The 16,473-nt window shown below is 41.4% G+C and overlaps 1 protein-coding gene across 1 annotated transcript in view; it reads left to right on the plus strand.

Annotated features, from left to right (window-relative positions):
- Positions 1-16,473, plus strand: part of LOC145411638 (uncharacterized) — a 49,742-nt gene that overhangs the window by 19,349 nt on the left and 13,920 nt on the right. Inside the window, exon 3 of the mRNA XM_080281645.1 lies at positions 100-1,229. Within this exon, the coding sequence (XP_080137771.1) occupies positions 100-1,229 (1,130 nt within the window). The remainder of the gene's footprint in view (positions 1-99; positions 1,230-16,473) is intronic.

Below are 16,473 nucleotides of genomic sequence, written 5' to 3' on the forward strand. Positions count from 1 at the left end.
ATCTCTCTCTCAGTTAAAACAGGATATAATAATATTTCCAATACTGCGGTCACAATGTTGAATTGTGTGAATTAAATACGGTATATATTTCTCCCATAGATTGAGGTTGATGAAGTGGCAGAAAGGAATGAAAATGAGGCAGGAAAAACAGGATCAAAAGCCAGCCATGATACCAACCCTCGGTATAACTTGCAGGCTGGAGCCCTGGATGATATTAGACCTAAGCTGCACCGGAATCGACCATTTTTCCAAGAGAAGCGACTGCATATCCCTGAAGATTATGGAGAGAGAGGAGAGAGTGAATATATTCATGATGACTATGGAGCAGGAAAGAGGGGCTATGAGGAGGAGAAAAATATGGCAATAGAGGAAGAGGATGATGAAGAGGGAAGACAGTATGAAAAGGATATGGCAGCTGAGGAAAAAGAATATCAGGAAGATAAAGATAAAAGAGGAGAAAAGGAGGAGAAAAATAAGGTTGTAGAGGAAGATGAATATGAAGTTAATAAAGGAGGAGCAAAGAAAAAAGGGAGAAATGAAGAAGAGCATGATATGGCAATAGAAGTAGATGAGCAGGATGAAGATAAGTACATATATGATGAAGAAGAAGAAGAGAAATATGAGCATAATGCAGCACTTGAGGAGGTTGATGATACAGATACCAGGAAATATGATGGGGATGATCCTGTTGTGGAGGATATTGGTGTTCAAGCACAAGAGGGAAAAATACAGAATAAAAGTAAAGCAAAGAAAAAGGTTGGGGATTTAGCAGGAGATGATGTACATTTAACCATCCAGGAGAATATGAAATTGGACAAACATAAGGCTGAAAAAGCCATAGCCAAAAGAAAACTTGCTGACCAAGAGCTGTATTTAGACCAGAGTCTGAACTTTGAGAATAATGGTGATCAGGATTTGAAGAGGCAAGGAAGTCTAAAAACTGGTAAAGATGAGAACATTCACAAGTCAAAGAATTACATTTTAGAAAAAAGTAAGTTAAATATGAAAAAAAAGGATGAGAAACCAAATACCAGAAAGAAGAGGACAGGAACTAAAGTCCTGGATGTTGATAATGATTTTGGCAGTGTAGAACAAGAAATGGAAGAGCGAACGGCAAGGGTACGTGAAGTGTGTGCGAACTATGGACTGGGACCACATGCACTCCCAGGCAAATCTCCAGCCCTCAAGCATCCACCCATGCCCAACTATGATATCTTCTACATTGATAGGTAAGAAAATGAAGGTTCATACAGGAAGTTTGTGTTGTAAGTTATTTATATATTTTGCAATTAAGTCCACCTTAATTTACAGAAAAACTGTTCATTCAAAATTTCTTACTACATTTTAAGTTAAAACTGATTTGTCCATTTCCCTCAGGTTACAATAGCTACCTGGTGTTTGGAAAAAGTTGTGATATTTTGTAACACATAACCAGTATAAGAGTTACTGCATTGAAACTGTTGGTATCAGAAGACTAGCCTACTGGTACAGTACAGTAGACCATCTTTCATTAGTATGGTACTTTTTCCCCTTTCATGGTACTTTTTCTTCTTTCAACTAAGTTTTTCATTACTTTTTGTTACTGAAATGGTTTTTCACCCACCTCTAGGTAGACAGTTCGTTTTCTAAAGATACCTCCTTCCCTAACACGCAAACATTGCTCTGTCCCAACACTGTAAGTGATTGCCACATATTTACCACTTTGTACACTCAAAGTAACCCTTTATTATGCCCAGTGATGTTGTTAGAGGTGTATATGTGCTACAGTGAATGTCAGATATGATCAGGAAGAGGTAGCAGTTTTAGAAGAGGGCCAAAAAGGGAACGTGGAAAAATTTTGGGATTTCACCACACCAATTATCTATATAACATGGGTTTCAGTGGAGCGATATGCAAGTTTCGATTTGCATGGCAAAATTTTTTGATAAATTAGCCAAGCAGATTAAAGGGTCTGCTTTACTTGTTTGTGGTACCCATAGCATGGCAAAAAATGTTGAAGTGTCATCATTTTATGTCAGTTTGGAGTGTGGAAGAAAATGTGAAGATGAAAGTGGAAAAATGATAGCACAAGGAAGAGAAATTAGAAGCTGATGAGAGGACTGTTTTGATAAATGGGTATAATGAGAGTAGAGTGGTGGTAAATACAATAGGATTTGGTGGTGTACAAAGAAGAAATGAATCTGACAGTGGCAGCAGTGAAAGTGCTGTGAGGAATTTGAAGAATGGGAAGGCAGTAGGTGTTGATGAGGTACGGGTATAGTTTGCAGAATGATAAGGCGTAATGAAGAGAGTGCAACGAACTGTGTATAGCGTTTGGAAATTTACCAGAAGACTTGGTTAAGTGAAGTTGTAGAATGAAAGAAGACTGTGATTGTTCCTTCATATAAAAGTAAAGGTGAGTGAAGGGAGTGGAAAACTGTATTGGAAGAAGTCTGCTGAGTGTTATAGGAAAGGTGAAAAATATAGTAGAGAAGTGAAGGCAGATACCAGATTGTGTGCAAATTGATGAACATTGTGCTTTTAGGTGTTGTGGGGATATGTAGGCGGATAGTTGAAAAGCACAAAAAAATAAAAAAATAAAATAAAAAATAAGTTATCTTAAGCCATTCATTGTCTTTGTGGATGTAGAAAAGACATAGTACAAGGTGGAGAGAGAGGGATTGTGGAAGGTGCTACTTGTACAGTCGTGGCCATAAATAATCACTTATCCTCTGGTACCCTGTGCCTCAGGCTGGCTCCTTTATGTGTGGCAAGTCACACTAGAGTAAGAGCGGCTGAGAGCGAGGGGCCAGAGAGAGAAGGGAAGGTGGGTGGGGGGACGAGCAATGATGCGGGGGTGGATTTAGGGAAAGGAGGGAGAGTGGCTAGGGGAGGGAGAATGAAATGTGTAATGGTGGTCACATTATTTGTTTATTTTCTTTCACTCAGGGCATGATATAGAGTTAATATATGTTAGATAATCCTGCATTACATCTTGTATAGTAGTATCAGATAACAAGCTTTAGAGTGGTGATATCAAGGGCTGGCTCGTGAGAGAAATATACTGACATGACAGATCAGACATTAGTGCAGAGCCAGACAGTTGACTTCAGACGCAGGATGTACTGTACTCTGGATGATTTTGACTTTCTTAATGTTTGTGTAAGAAAGGTCCTCCACCATTACATGTGTTAATTTTTGGAACTAAATATCATATGCAACCTCTGACTTGGTTGTGTCCACAGTAAATACGAGCATTGTCTCGGTATATACTCCCTCTGTTCAGTCACCATCATGTCAACTATTTTATGGCATCTATATATGAAAATGTTATTTAAAATAACTGCATGAAAGGTAAATAAATTTGATGTTTGTTCACAAGGGTAGATATAAAAATGATATCTCTCATTATCTGTTAGAGGGAAAATGAAACAAAATCCTACCCAAACTCCCAAAATTTATCTGTGTCAATGTTTACCAACATTGTTCAAGCCAAACCAACCAGGAAAGCCCTAGCAAGTAGTCCAGTGGCCTCCCGCCTCAATAACCTCTTGCAGTCTTCGCGGCACCAAGGAAACAGTGTTGTTGATTGTTTACTGGTTTCGTCTGAACAGCTCCCACTCATCCTTAGTGTGTTGGAGGTGGCGGGCCCATGTCCTTTCATTCTCTGGCTTCCACGTGTTGACAGGCTGGGCCCACACAGTCTCGATGGGATTGAGATCAGGAGCTGGAGCTGGCAGAGGCAAGAGCTCAGTCTGTCCATTCCTCTCCTCGAACCAGTGCATGACCACTCTGGCATTGTGGATAGGACAGTTTTCCTAGTATTGAAAGGGAAAGTAAGCGTGGATTAGGCAAACAATAAATTTAAGTAAGCGCAGATTAAGAAAATGTTGCATATAGTTTTACCAGTTACACATCTGTGCAGATGGAGATCATTTCAAGATTTGTCTCATACCTGCATGAAAATAATTTTCACTGGATAAGGGAGAGACATCGCCCGGACAGTTGGTAGCATAACCTCTTCCAATATTTCTAAATAAACCTCAGAGTTAAACCTTCCCTCTGTGTCAGTCAATTCCCCCAGGCAATTGAAGTTCACCCAACCCCAGACATTTACTGTTGTCCTACCACTTCTTTCTTTGGTATATATATATTTTGGTGCTCATAACGAGTGTTGTTTGGGCGCCAGCAGTGGATGGCTTCATGATTGGTGGATGAGAATGTCTTCTCATCACTGATAATAGTTTGGTCCCAAAATTCTAAGTCTTTCATTACATAGCTTTGTGCAAGTGCAAGCCGCTCCCTCACATGCTTCTGTTCCAGATTTCCCTTAGTAGCTGGAACACGATGGTGAACGCCTGCATCATGTAGACGGTGCCTGACTGTCCTGGCAGACACGTCCAGCTGGAGCTGTTCCCTCACAGCCACCGAGTTGGTGAAAGGGTTACGTTCGATGTTTGCGAGGATTCTAGCGGTGTCCTCTTCGCTCGTCTGTCTTGGTCTTCCTGGGCTAAAATGTGATAATAAATGAGAAAATAATAACACTGAATAAGTAAATGTGTTAAGTAAATAGATATATCAAATACTTAAGGAAAGAGTAAAATACACAAATAGAGAAGTAAATAAGTACCGTATTTCGCGGCATGTAAGACGCACTGTTTTGTCTCAAAGTTACCTTAAAATATCCCCATGCGTCCTGCACACTTGACTAAGGCAGGTTAGTTTGGCTCCATTGAGAAGAAACTCTTATAAAGATGATCATCTCACTGCTTAGCAACCACAGGTGTTTTCTACAGTATGCAGACTTGATTTTATTTTTAGAAATAATATACACTAGTGTGTATATGCAGCAGATTTAAGAAACACGCGAGATCAGAAACACACAAAACTTTCGCGGGTTTGTTTACAGCTCAACTGGCTAACATCGTGAAGATATTTAGCGGTTTAGCAATTTAGCAGTTTAGCATCCGCACTATTCCAGCAAGCTAACGTACGTGATCACTGGTGAACTGTCTGCTAACCTTCTGAAAGGCAATCATGACCACTTTGCTTGCCATCCATTCACTAACTAGCAAAGCAATCATACTGGAGAGATGCTGGCTAGTGAAACTGCCAAGTCATCAAAACAGACTTTCGTTATGTATGGAAATTCAGTAACCCTAATTAGGTCAGTTACTTTTGTGACATTTTGTGAGTGTATATATGCAGCAGATATTAAAACACGCAAGTTCAAGAACACAAAGCATTCACGGTTTGTTTTCAGCTCAACTGGCCAATACCATCAAGGGGTTTAGCGGTTTAGCAACTTAGCAGTTTAGCGTCTAGCGTACACCCTACTCTAGCAAGCTAACATGCTTACTGGTGAACTGTCTGCTAACCTTCTGAAAGGCAATCATAACCACTTTGCTTGCATCCACTTACTAACTAGCAAAGCAGTCATACTGGAGAGATGCTGCAAGCGAACCTGACAAGTCATCAGAATTGATTTTTGTCGCATATGGAAATTCAATCACCCTCATATGGTTGGCTTCTCTTAGTGACATTTTGTTTCATGCCTGACAAGAGTATCATAGAAGTGAACAGTCTTATTATACCAATAGCGAAAAACAGGAAAAACAGTTGTAACGTTAAACAGTACTGCCTGAAGTTACAGCTTCACTTTTTCAGCCAAGTGAAGTACTTTAGCAATGTCTGTGCAACTCAGGGCACACCCAATTACAGTATTTTGTTATGAAAATAGGATAAAATTCACTGAGTAGTATAGCTGATACAATATCTGAAATAGCAGTGCCTGACGGGCATTCATATCAGCGTCCGCCATTTCTGCTGTATTGTTAGCAGTTGAAACGATCAGAATGATTGACAACGTTCACTCTCTGCATCTCTGCTGCCTAAGCAAAGCTCTCATGATCGGCAATGGCGATCATTTAGGCCGTAACGTCCAAATTGGTTAAGTTAGGTTAGGTTGTAAAGTCGTTTGCCATTTTGGACGTTACGGCCGAAACGACCAGAATCCTAAGGTGTGGGTGAGAGTTTGGTGTGGGTGTAGTTAAGGAAGTAGGAGTGGGAAGAGTCGGGCTAGGGAACTGATAATCCGCTTATTATAATCCCTTCCGCCCTGCATTTTATTTTATAGGGTAGTTTATTCATGCTCGCCATATGATTTTATTCAGTTCAGGAAACATGTACTGAGGAGGTTAATGTGGGCTGTATCAATTGCCCCAAGTCTGAATATCGCCTGTGTTCAGTTAAAACGATTGCCAAGTTAAAGTCGTATGAAGTGTGGTATAAGCAATTCAATGGATGGTACTGAGGACCATTTACTGTATGAGAGTGACAGTGAAACAGTGATGATGACCATGGTGATGACTTCCAGTGATGCTTCAGGACTTGGGGAAAGTAGTGATGAATTCTCAGGATTTGAAGACGAGTGAAATTTTCACCATGTCAGTAATATGAAGTGAATATAGGTTTTAGGTGATCATGACAGATGCAACCATGGAAAATTTAGGATCAATGGTGCTGTACACCTTTAGTCTTGCACTGACGATGTTTGGATGAATAAATTGTTTGAGATGTTTCATGACCTAAAGTGATGATATTTATATTGAACAACCAAATACATTTTGATGTTTTTGGCATATAATAAAGCCACTGGGTACTCCAAAACGGACTGATGTAAATGTTTCAGAGGCAAGCGAATGTTGCATGTGGTGTGTACATATGTGCGTGTGTGTGTGTGTGTACCATAGTGACTAGGAGGCAGCAGTGTTAAGACCAAAAATGGATGTTTTCACAGTACTCGAATGTTTTGAGATGGATGTCTGTTTTTAGCAAATTCTGATAAGAGAAATATGCATTTTTAATTGTTGATGCTGCAAGGAAAACAGCTGACAGTAAGGGAGTGATACTGGGAGAAGAGGGTAGAGACAGTTGTCTAGCGCTTGGGATGCAGCAGTGTTGCTAAGGGATAGTTTCACCCTTCTCGACATGTTTTGAGATGAATGTCTGTTTTTAGTAAATTGTGATCAGTGAAGAACGTATTTTTAACTGTTGATGCTGCAAGGGAAACATCGCTGACAGTGAGGAAGTGATACTGAGAGGAAGGGGTAGAGACTGCTGTCTAGCGACTGGGAGGCAGCAGTGTTACCAAGGTGTAACAGTGGATGTTTTCACCATACTCAGTATGTTTTGAAATGAATGTTTATAGTAAATTATGATCAGTGAAGCATGCATTTTTAATTGTTGATGCTGCAAGGCAAACATAGCTGACAGTGAAGGAGTGATATTGAGAGAAGATAGTAAAAACAGCTGTCTATCCTGTTCCCAAGCAGCCTTGCTATATTGAACTTTGGTTGTAAAACATTGTAATTTGTGTATTTACAAGTGCTACTTTTTTATTTTATTTGTGGAGGTAATTACAGGTTAGTTAGAGTGCATGATGAATGATGGTAGTAGTCTGATATTGTGCTTTAGTCAAGGCAATTTGAGGAAATTCCGTAACAGGTGTGGAATATGACGGGGTTCTTTTAGGATAAATGAACTGATGTGAACATTTATTGTACCTTATGTTTTCGTCAGTGAATGAAAGAACAGAGTTTATTGACTTCATTTGTGGTTTTAAATTCATAAAATATTAAAAACAGTGTTTATATCAGTTTACTGATACATATTTATCAACAAAGTTGAGATGGCCTCGTGGTTTGAAGTCACGTTTTGTTAAGACGGGGTTTTGTTTTCTCTTTTCCTGTATCATTCTTTGTACATAAAAGAAGAAACTAAAGGATGATGAGCAGTACTGAATAGATTTTGAAAGGTGAGTGTGTATCTAAGTGATAGTGGCTCATATCAGTCACGTTTTGTCAAGAAGGGGCATTGTTTTCTTTTCCTTTACCATTCTTTGTATATAAAAAAAAGAAACCAAAGGCTGATGATCAGTAATGAATAGATTCTGAAAGGTGAGTGTGTATCTGTGTGGTAATGGCTCTTATCAAGAAACTTTACTGCAGTCTTGGTTGGGGCAAACTTTTTTTTCACAGAACTGGCCTGCCAGAATTAGGGTGCGTCTTTCACAATGCTGCGTCTTACATGCCGCGAAATACGGTAAATAGGTTTCATAAAACATCATATAGTAAAGTTGTAGCTAAATTGAAAGATAAGCAAAGGAGATAACAAAAACAAATGCACAAACATATAAATGAATAAATATATAAAACAAACAAATTATATGCATAAATAAACAGCTGCAGGGAGAGAGAAACCAAATAATAACAATATACTGTTTATCATAAGTCTAATTCAATATGTCAAAAAACAGCAGTATAATTATGTGATATCTTTCCGTCACCGGTCTTCCAATTTGCCAGACTCTTCCCAGTGGATATCCAGCGCTTAACTGTTTGCCTGGTCAACCCGAGGTCTCTCACAATGTCGGCTATGCTGTGGCCGGCCTCACACATACGAATAATGCGGTTTCGTTGCACTGGACGGCGTTGCCTGGACTCCATGCCGGTATAGGTTTGCATGGTCGTCCAACAACCCCAACCCCTTCTCATCACCTCAAAATGATATTTTCCTCCAACAAAAAGCAGCTAGTTATACAAATTGGTGGACAAGACAATAGTGTGTTGTGACGGAACTGTCTGGCTCCACACTAGTGTTTGATCTGTCACATCAGTATATTTTTCACGATCCAGCCCTTGATATCACCACTCCAACGCTTGTTATCTGACACCGTTATACAAGGTGTAATGCAGTATTATCTGCCTTATATTAACCCTTTTACATCATGCCCTGAATGAAAGACAAAAAACATACAATGTGATCACACTTCGCATTTCATTCTCCCTCCCCTACCTACCTTCTCTCCCCTCCCTTCCCTCACTCCACCCATGCATCATCACTTGTCCCCCCACCCACCTTCCCCTCTCTTTCAAGCCTTTCCCTCTCAGCCCTTGTTACTCCAATGTAACTTGCCGCTCATAAAGAAGCCAGCCTTAGGCACAGGGTACTGGAGGATAGGTGATTATTTATGATCGCTACCATACATATGTGAGGTGTGAATGGAAGCTTCTGTAATGAGTTTTTATGATGGTAGGTGAACTTGTGTCATGGTTGATGGATATAATGAGTGGGTGGGTTAGTATCGCTGCTGTCATAATACAGGAGTATGTGATGTTCATATTCATTGATTGTTCAGTTTTTGAGAGATGAAAAAGAGTGATGGAAGGAGTGAGCAAATTTAGTAATAAATGAGTGGGGATAGAGTATTTCTTGTCTTATATATGTGTATGGTCCGGTTCTGTTTGCTAATATTAAATGGGATCATTCAAATTGTTTCAGAGTTTTGTAAATGTCTGTGAGAAACAAGGTCTGAAAGCACATATAGAGAAGATTGAAGTAATGGTTGCTAAAAGAGAAGGTGATTCACAGTGTGAGGTGCTGAGAAACTTGGATTGGTTCGCAGTACAGTGCAGAAAATATGTAATTATATAAAGCAAGTGGAGAGTAGAGTGGCCTTGACACAAAACAGAGGACTGAGTACAAAGGTTGGAAGAGGATTGGATGAAGGTTTATTTATACCAGCATTAATGTATAGGTGTGAAGCTTGAAGATGGAAGTTAGAAAAGTAATGAGTGAGAATAGTGTAAGTGACAGTTAAGGGGTATGTGTGGCCAAAGATGGCCACCTGGTCCTCAGAAAGGAACAATGGCCTTGTCCCAGTCCTTGCCTCAAAATGGAGTTAGGGAGTAGTCTGTAACACCAGTGGATCAGGGTGGTACTCCCAAAAGGAATAGGAATGCTGGTAAATAGGGAGAGCTTGAGCTCCATCCATCTTGATTCACTAATTATCAGAATATCTGATCATCCTCCTTTGCTGACCTTTTCTGTGTGACTTTAACATGGAGAGTGGGCCAGCATACTCTCCCAAACACTTTCCTCTAACTATCTCGTGCTCTATCCTACATGCGCTTTACATATCACGCAACATACCCCACTACAGTACATCACAGCGGTTGACCCCAGCAAGGGAATGCAGCCAGAAAACTTTACCCTCAGTATCTAGTGGCAGACATATTGAGGGGAGGTGTGACAAGGACTCCGCCAACATAGATTTTTAGGCCAGGATGGAATGGAGCTTGGATCAGTGCTAGAGGGTACAGCGCATTGCGGTTCCCAGGCTGCTACTTCCTCCCAGTAGAGAGGGGCCCGAACCTGGGAGTAGTGCCCCAGGAGGCTGCCCTATCAATTAGTGTATAATGATGGGGCAGTTACAGTGCTAAGGCACGCTTGGAGGGTGTCCCTATAGCTGCCCTGGCAGGGTGCCCCAAGGCCACTGCCATAGCCACTGGTCATGGCTGCTGGACAGTGGGTCCCAGATCCCATGCTTGGACTTGGGACTGTACAGGTGGGTGGGGCCTGTGGTCTGTTTTTCCCTGTTATTTGTACTGATTATGACAAAAAAGAAAGGGAATCAAAGCAAGCCTGAGGAAACTAAATCACCCAAGGGGATCAGAGTGACATCATGTAATGTGGGAAGCTTGAGGGGTAGAGCAGGGGAAGTAGTGAAGGCGTTGAGTAGGAGGTGGGTGGATGTTGGATGTGTGCAAGAAGTCAGATTTAGGGGAGGATCAGCCAGTTTGATTACTGGGAAGGATTGTCGTTACAAGTTAAATAGGGTAGGGCAGATGGATATGGTGGTGTGGGTGTGTTGGTTAAGGAGAAATGGGTGGAATATGTCATGAATGTAATGAGAGTAAGTGAAAGGATAATAGTAGTGAAGATTATGTACGGTGGGATAATGTTTTCATTTATTTTGGCGTATGCCCTGCAGGCAGGCTTGGATGAGGTAGAGAAGGATAGATTCTTGGATGATTTAACCCCTAAATGCTGGGCTATTATTAACGTAGTTGTCATCTCACTACGGGCATTTTCCCAGAAATTTTCTGTTTTCAAACTTAAACATCTCTTAAAGTATAGCACTTAGGGAAACAAATTAAAGACCATATTACTCAACATCTTTTTCTCTTGTGAAAAAATGTATCCCCAGGTCCGTTGGTAATTTCTTTGATGAATAGTGACGTGAGAAAGAGAACTTATTTTCAGTGCAAGAGCAGACCATGTTCATGCATCTGCCCATGGCACCGACTGTGGCTTTGTTTTCAACGTGATAACTTCTCCACTACTAGATAAAGTAGACCCTTTTGCATCCAAGGTATGCCTTATGGCACAGTCACTAAGCCCCTTTCTAGTATCCTTGGAAAGAGGCTTGGCAGGGGTGGATGATACAATTGGCTACAGGCAACACGGATGGAATCAGACAAATAGGAACCTGAAGACATCGTTGTACACCTGGCAAAAGCATGGGACAGACTGACTCACCTGTGTGCTATGGAGGGACTCCCTCCCTTCCCTGTGGTGCCGAGACGAAATGGTCGGTTCATGTGGTGGCGGGAAGACACTTGCGTGTATTGCTACTACTTGGAGGCCCCCTGGAGGCCAGATTGTGACACATAGACGTTACCCAGTGGATGAAGGCTAATTCGTGTAGTAAGTGATATGGGGGGCGATGAGTTAGTAGTTTTGGGAGGGGACATAAATGGTCATGTAGGTGAAGCAGCTCAAGGATATGAAGGAGCACATGGGGGATGTGCATCTGGTACAAGAAATGAGGAAGGGGAAAGGATACTTGAGTTTGGGGAGGCAGTGAGCATGATTGTGCAGAACACATATTTTAGGAAAAGAGAGAGAAGGTTGATTACATACGAATCTAGGGGAAATAGTAGCCAGATAGACTATTTCCTGGTCAGAAGGGCTGATAGGACTTTTTTGAGGGATATTAAAGTAATAGAGAGCAAGGAGTGTGTCCAGCAATACAATTTATTGATATGTGACATGGTACTTAAGGAGCGGGTGATGAAAAGGAAGACCTTTGCACCTAGGAGGAGAGTATGGAAGTTGAAAAACCAAGCACTAAGGGATACCTTCCATAGCAAAATGAGTAGAGTATTCGCTGAACAGGGAGCCGTTAATAGAAGTGTTAATGAACAGTATAGAGCTCTCATGAACCACCTCCTGAGAGTTACTGATTCAGTTTGTGGATGGACAAGGGGTCCCCCCAAGACTTAATGTAACTTGGTGGTGGGATGAGGGTGTAGAAATTGCAGTTAAGGAAAAAATAAGGCATTTCCGTGAAAGGAAAACGGGTGGTAACAAAGAGGAATATTTGGCTGCCAACCGTAGGGCTAGAAAAGAGGTTTACGGGGCAAAGTTTGAGTCTCAGAGACTTTTACTTGATAGCCTGAATAGTCTTGAAAGGAAGAATGTTACTTAAGGAGGCAGATAAGTTGAAGAAGGAAAATGGATATCATAGGTGAGCAGTGTGTGAAGAATGTTGAAGGGAAGGTAGTGGTGACCAGTGAGGATATTAAAAACACCTGGAGAGAGCATTATAACCAGTTGTTGAATGAATAGTTTGACTGGGACAGGGAAGATTTGGAGCCAGCAGATCCAGCGTTTGACCCGTGGCCTTGATTGACGATGCTACTGTGAATAGGGCAGTAGACAGGATGCAAGTGGGGAAGGCAGCAGGAGTGTCTGGGTTGACAGCTGATATGTTGAAAATCTCAGGAGATACAGGAGTGGGTGATGAAAAGGAAGACCTTTGCACCTAGGAGGAGAGTATGGAAGTTGAAAAACCAAGCACTAAGGGATACCTTCCATAGCAAAATGAGTAGAGTATTCGCTGAACAGGGAGCCGTTAATAGAAGTGTTAATGAACAGTATAGAGCTCTCATGAACCACCTCCTGAGAGTTACTGATTCAGTTTGTGGATGGACAAGGGGTCCCCCCAAGACTTAATGTAACTTGGTGGTGGGATGAGGGTGTAGAAATTGCAGTTAAGGAAAAAATAAGGCATTTCCGTGAAAGGAAAACGGGTGGTAACAAAGAGGAATATTTGGCTGCCAACCGTAGGGCTAGAAAAGAGGTTTACGGGGCAAAGTTTGAGTCTCAGAGACTTTTACTTGATAGCCTGAATAGTCTTGAAAGGAAGAATGTTACTTAAGGAGGCAGATAAGTTGAAGAAGGAAAATGGATATCATAGGTGAGCAGTGTGTGAAGAATGTTGAAGGGAAGGTAGTGGTGACCAGTGAGGATATTAAAAACACCTGGAGAGAGCATTATAACCAGTTGTTGAATGAATAGTTTGACTGGGACAGGGAAGATTTGGAGCCAGCAGATCCAGCGTTTGACCCGTGGCCTTGATTGACGATGCTACTGTGAATAGGGCAGTAGACAGGATGCAAGTGGGGAAGGCAGCAGGAGTGTCTGGGTTGACAGCTGATATGTTGAAAATCTCAGGAGATACAGGAGTGAGGTTAGTCACTGACTTGATAAATATGATTATATATGAGTGTGTTGTCCCAGATGATGCTGAAGAGTGTAACTGTAAATGTGTACAAGGGTGGTGCCCTGGAAAGAGGAAGTAATAGAGACAGAAAGCTTTTGGACTGTAATGAAGGTAATGGAGAGTTCTAGAAGGTGTGATTAGAGAAAATGAATATTGATGAGATGCAGTTTGGGTTTTATGCCAAGCAAAGGGACCACTGATATTATATGCAGTGTTTGACAGCTTCAGGAAAAATACATAGGAAAGAAAAGGGATCTGTACTTTGTTTTTGTTGATTTGGAAAAGGCCATTGACAGAGTCCTTAGAGAGGTGTTGATGTAGTGAGAAATCTTAGGATCAAATAATGGCAAGGTAGAGTGGTTATGGCTGTGTATGTGGGTGCTCACACCCAGTTAAAGGTGAATGGAGATTTGAGTGATGAGTTTTCTGTGAATAAAAGTGTACATCAGGGGTCAGTCTTGAGCCCTATATTGCTTATCATGGTATTTGAAGCCCTCTCATGTGGCATCAGAAATGGACTCCCATGGGAGATGTTGTATGTTGATGATTTGGTGTTGATTGCAGAAAATGAAAGGGAAGCGGAGGAAAGTCTTATGAAGTGGAGAGATGGTGTGGGGCAAAAGGGCTTAAGAGTAAATGTAGATAAAAGTGATGGTATCTAGGCCTGGTGGCAGTACTGTCAAAGAAGAGGGAGAGTGGCCATGTGTGATTTGCCACTAGGGCATGGGAAATAATTCCATCTTGTGCAGTGTTTGTGATAAGTGGTTGCATAAGAGATGTAGTGGTGTTAGAGGTAGGCTGTGAGCTAATTCTGATTTCATGCATGCAGTGTGTCGGATATGAAAGGATTGATCTTGCGTTTGTGAAAGAGTTTAGTTATTTAGGAGATATGTGCTGGAGGTGGGGCTGGAGTGAGGAGTGATTGGAAAAAGTTCAGGGAGCTGTTGCCTCTCCTGACATTGAGAGAGCTCTCCCTCTGTGCTAAGGGATCTTTGTATGTGATATGTGTTAGGAGTGTAATGCTGTATGGTAGTGAGACCTTGACAGTAAATTAAGAGGTTTTTCGAAGGGTCAGTCATACACAAATGACAGTGATTAGGTGGATGTGCAGTGCGCCTCTGAGTGCTGGGACTGAGGGGACTAGGTTTACAGTGGAAGAGTTGAGAGGTGGGATGGGACTGGAGTGTGTTGGTGCTATGATGAAGAGGGGTAGATTGAGATGATTTGGGCATGTGAAGAGAACAGGGGATGATAAATGGCTGCAGAAAGTGACTTTTAACATTAGGAGTAGGGTTGTGAGAGGTACACCGAAAAAGACATGGAATGAAGTCAGGGATAAGGAGCTGAATAGGGTAGCTGCCAGAGATCAAGCAGCATGGACAGCGGCCATTAGGTGACCAAGGCTGACACGTGCAGGCATGCTGGAACCTTTAAAAATGAAACAGTGTGAGTCACAGTCCAAGGTCCTTTCTGAAGAAAGGACCTAGAACCAACTCAGTCTTTGGTCCTCAGTCCATTTATGTAATTTGTGAAAATTTTTATGAAAATGAAAAGTGATATTAAAGACACTGGATATCTTTAGTTTTATTAACTTAAATTATAATTAATATGATACATAAACCATAAAAAATATAAGTAAAAAGTAAAAATGTAAAACTGCTCAGTGACAACCATTAAAACTTGGGCCTGCCCTGAAAAGATTAATAATAATAATAATAATAATAGGTGGGGGCACTCACCATCCGATCACTTGATGTAGTGCTGCTCACAGGTGTCTGCCATTTCCTGTCCTCCTTTCTTTCCATCCTTCCTCTTCTGTCTTTCCTTCATTCTTTTCTTGTTCTTCTGCCTACGGGTGACTTTACACTCCCTCTTCTGTCATTCCTTCCTTCATTCTTTCCTCTTCCTTCTGCCTATGGGTGACTGTACCCTGAGTGACAAGCCAAATGGTTTCTGTACACCAGGAAACCATTTACTACACTGGCTGGTAACCATATAACCAAATTTTGGCACCTGGTGGTTTAGTGGGTAATTAAGACACTCCAGTTGGGTTGAGTCGGGGAAGGGTTTATATCCAGTGGGTGGTTGGGGTTGATTGCTCATGTTTTGAGTCATGTAATGCTACACAAGGATGAGTGAGGCTGGTCACTCTCATCTTAAATGTCAGGGGAGTGGAAGAGGTTGAGAGGCAGAAGAGAGAGTTATATGTAGAAAGAAAGAGAGAGGTGAAAAGATTAGTAAGAAGAGAGTGGATGAGGAATTTGGAAGGAATTTGAGTGTAAAGTGGAGGGACTGTAAGAAAATGTTCTGGAAAGAGGTGAAAAGAGTAAGACAGGGTGGAAGTGAAGTTATCAGGGGAGTGAAAGATAAAAATGGTAGATTACTAGTGGAGAAGGGAGAAAAAGTGAGCAGATGGAGAGAACACTTTAAGGAATTGTTGAACACAGAGGATGGAAGTAATGCGAGTATAAGTGTCTGGGGAATGGCTGGGGGAAGGAGGGAGGTGAGAAGACAGGAAGAAATCAGTAGGATAGAAGTTGTGGAAGCAATGAAGAAAGTTAAATCGGGGAAAGCCCCAGGAATTGATGGAGTGTGTGGTGAAATGCTGAAGCATGGGGGAGAGATAGTAGTAGAATGGATGTGGAAGACGTGCAGATTGGCCTGGGAGGAAGGTAGAGTCCCGGAGGATTGGAAATCAGGTATAATTATTCCCTTGTACAAAGGAAAAGGGGAAAAAAAAAGTGTGTGATAATCATAGGGGCATTTGTCTTCTTAGTATAATAGGAAAAGTGTATGGTAGGATACTTATTGACAGAGTTAGAGAAAGAACAGAGAAATTAGTTGGAGAAGAACAGGGAGGCTTTAGGAAGGGAAGAGGTTGTGTAGATCAAATATTCATTCTTAGGTCTTTAGTGGAAAAGTTTCTAGAGAAGGGAAAGAAGTTGTATGCGGCTTTCATGGATTTGGAGAAAGCTTATGACAGGGTGGATAGACAAGGATTGTGGAAAGTGTTAAGAATATATGGAGTAGATGGGAAGTTGTTGAATGCTGTGAAGAGTATGTACGATGGTGCGAAGGCTGCA

This window comes from Coenobita brevimanus, chromosome 90, assembly GCF_032717465.1.
Source record: "Coenobita brevimanus isolate Jiangsu-jjx chromosome 90, ASM3271746v2, whole genome shotgun sequence".
NCBI classification, from domain to species: Eukaryota; Metazoa; Arthropoda; class Malacostraca; order Decapoda; family Coenobitidae; genus Coenobita; species Coenobita brevimanus.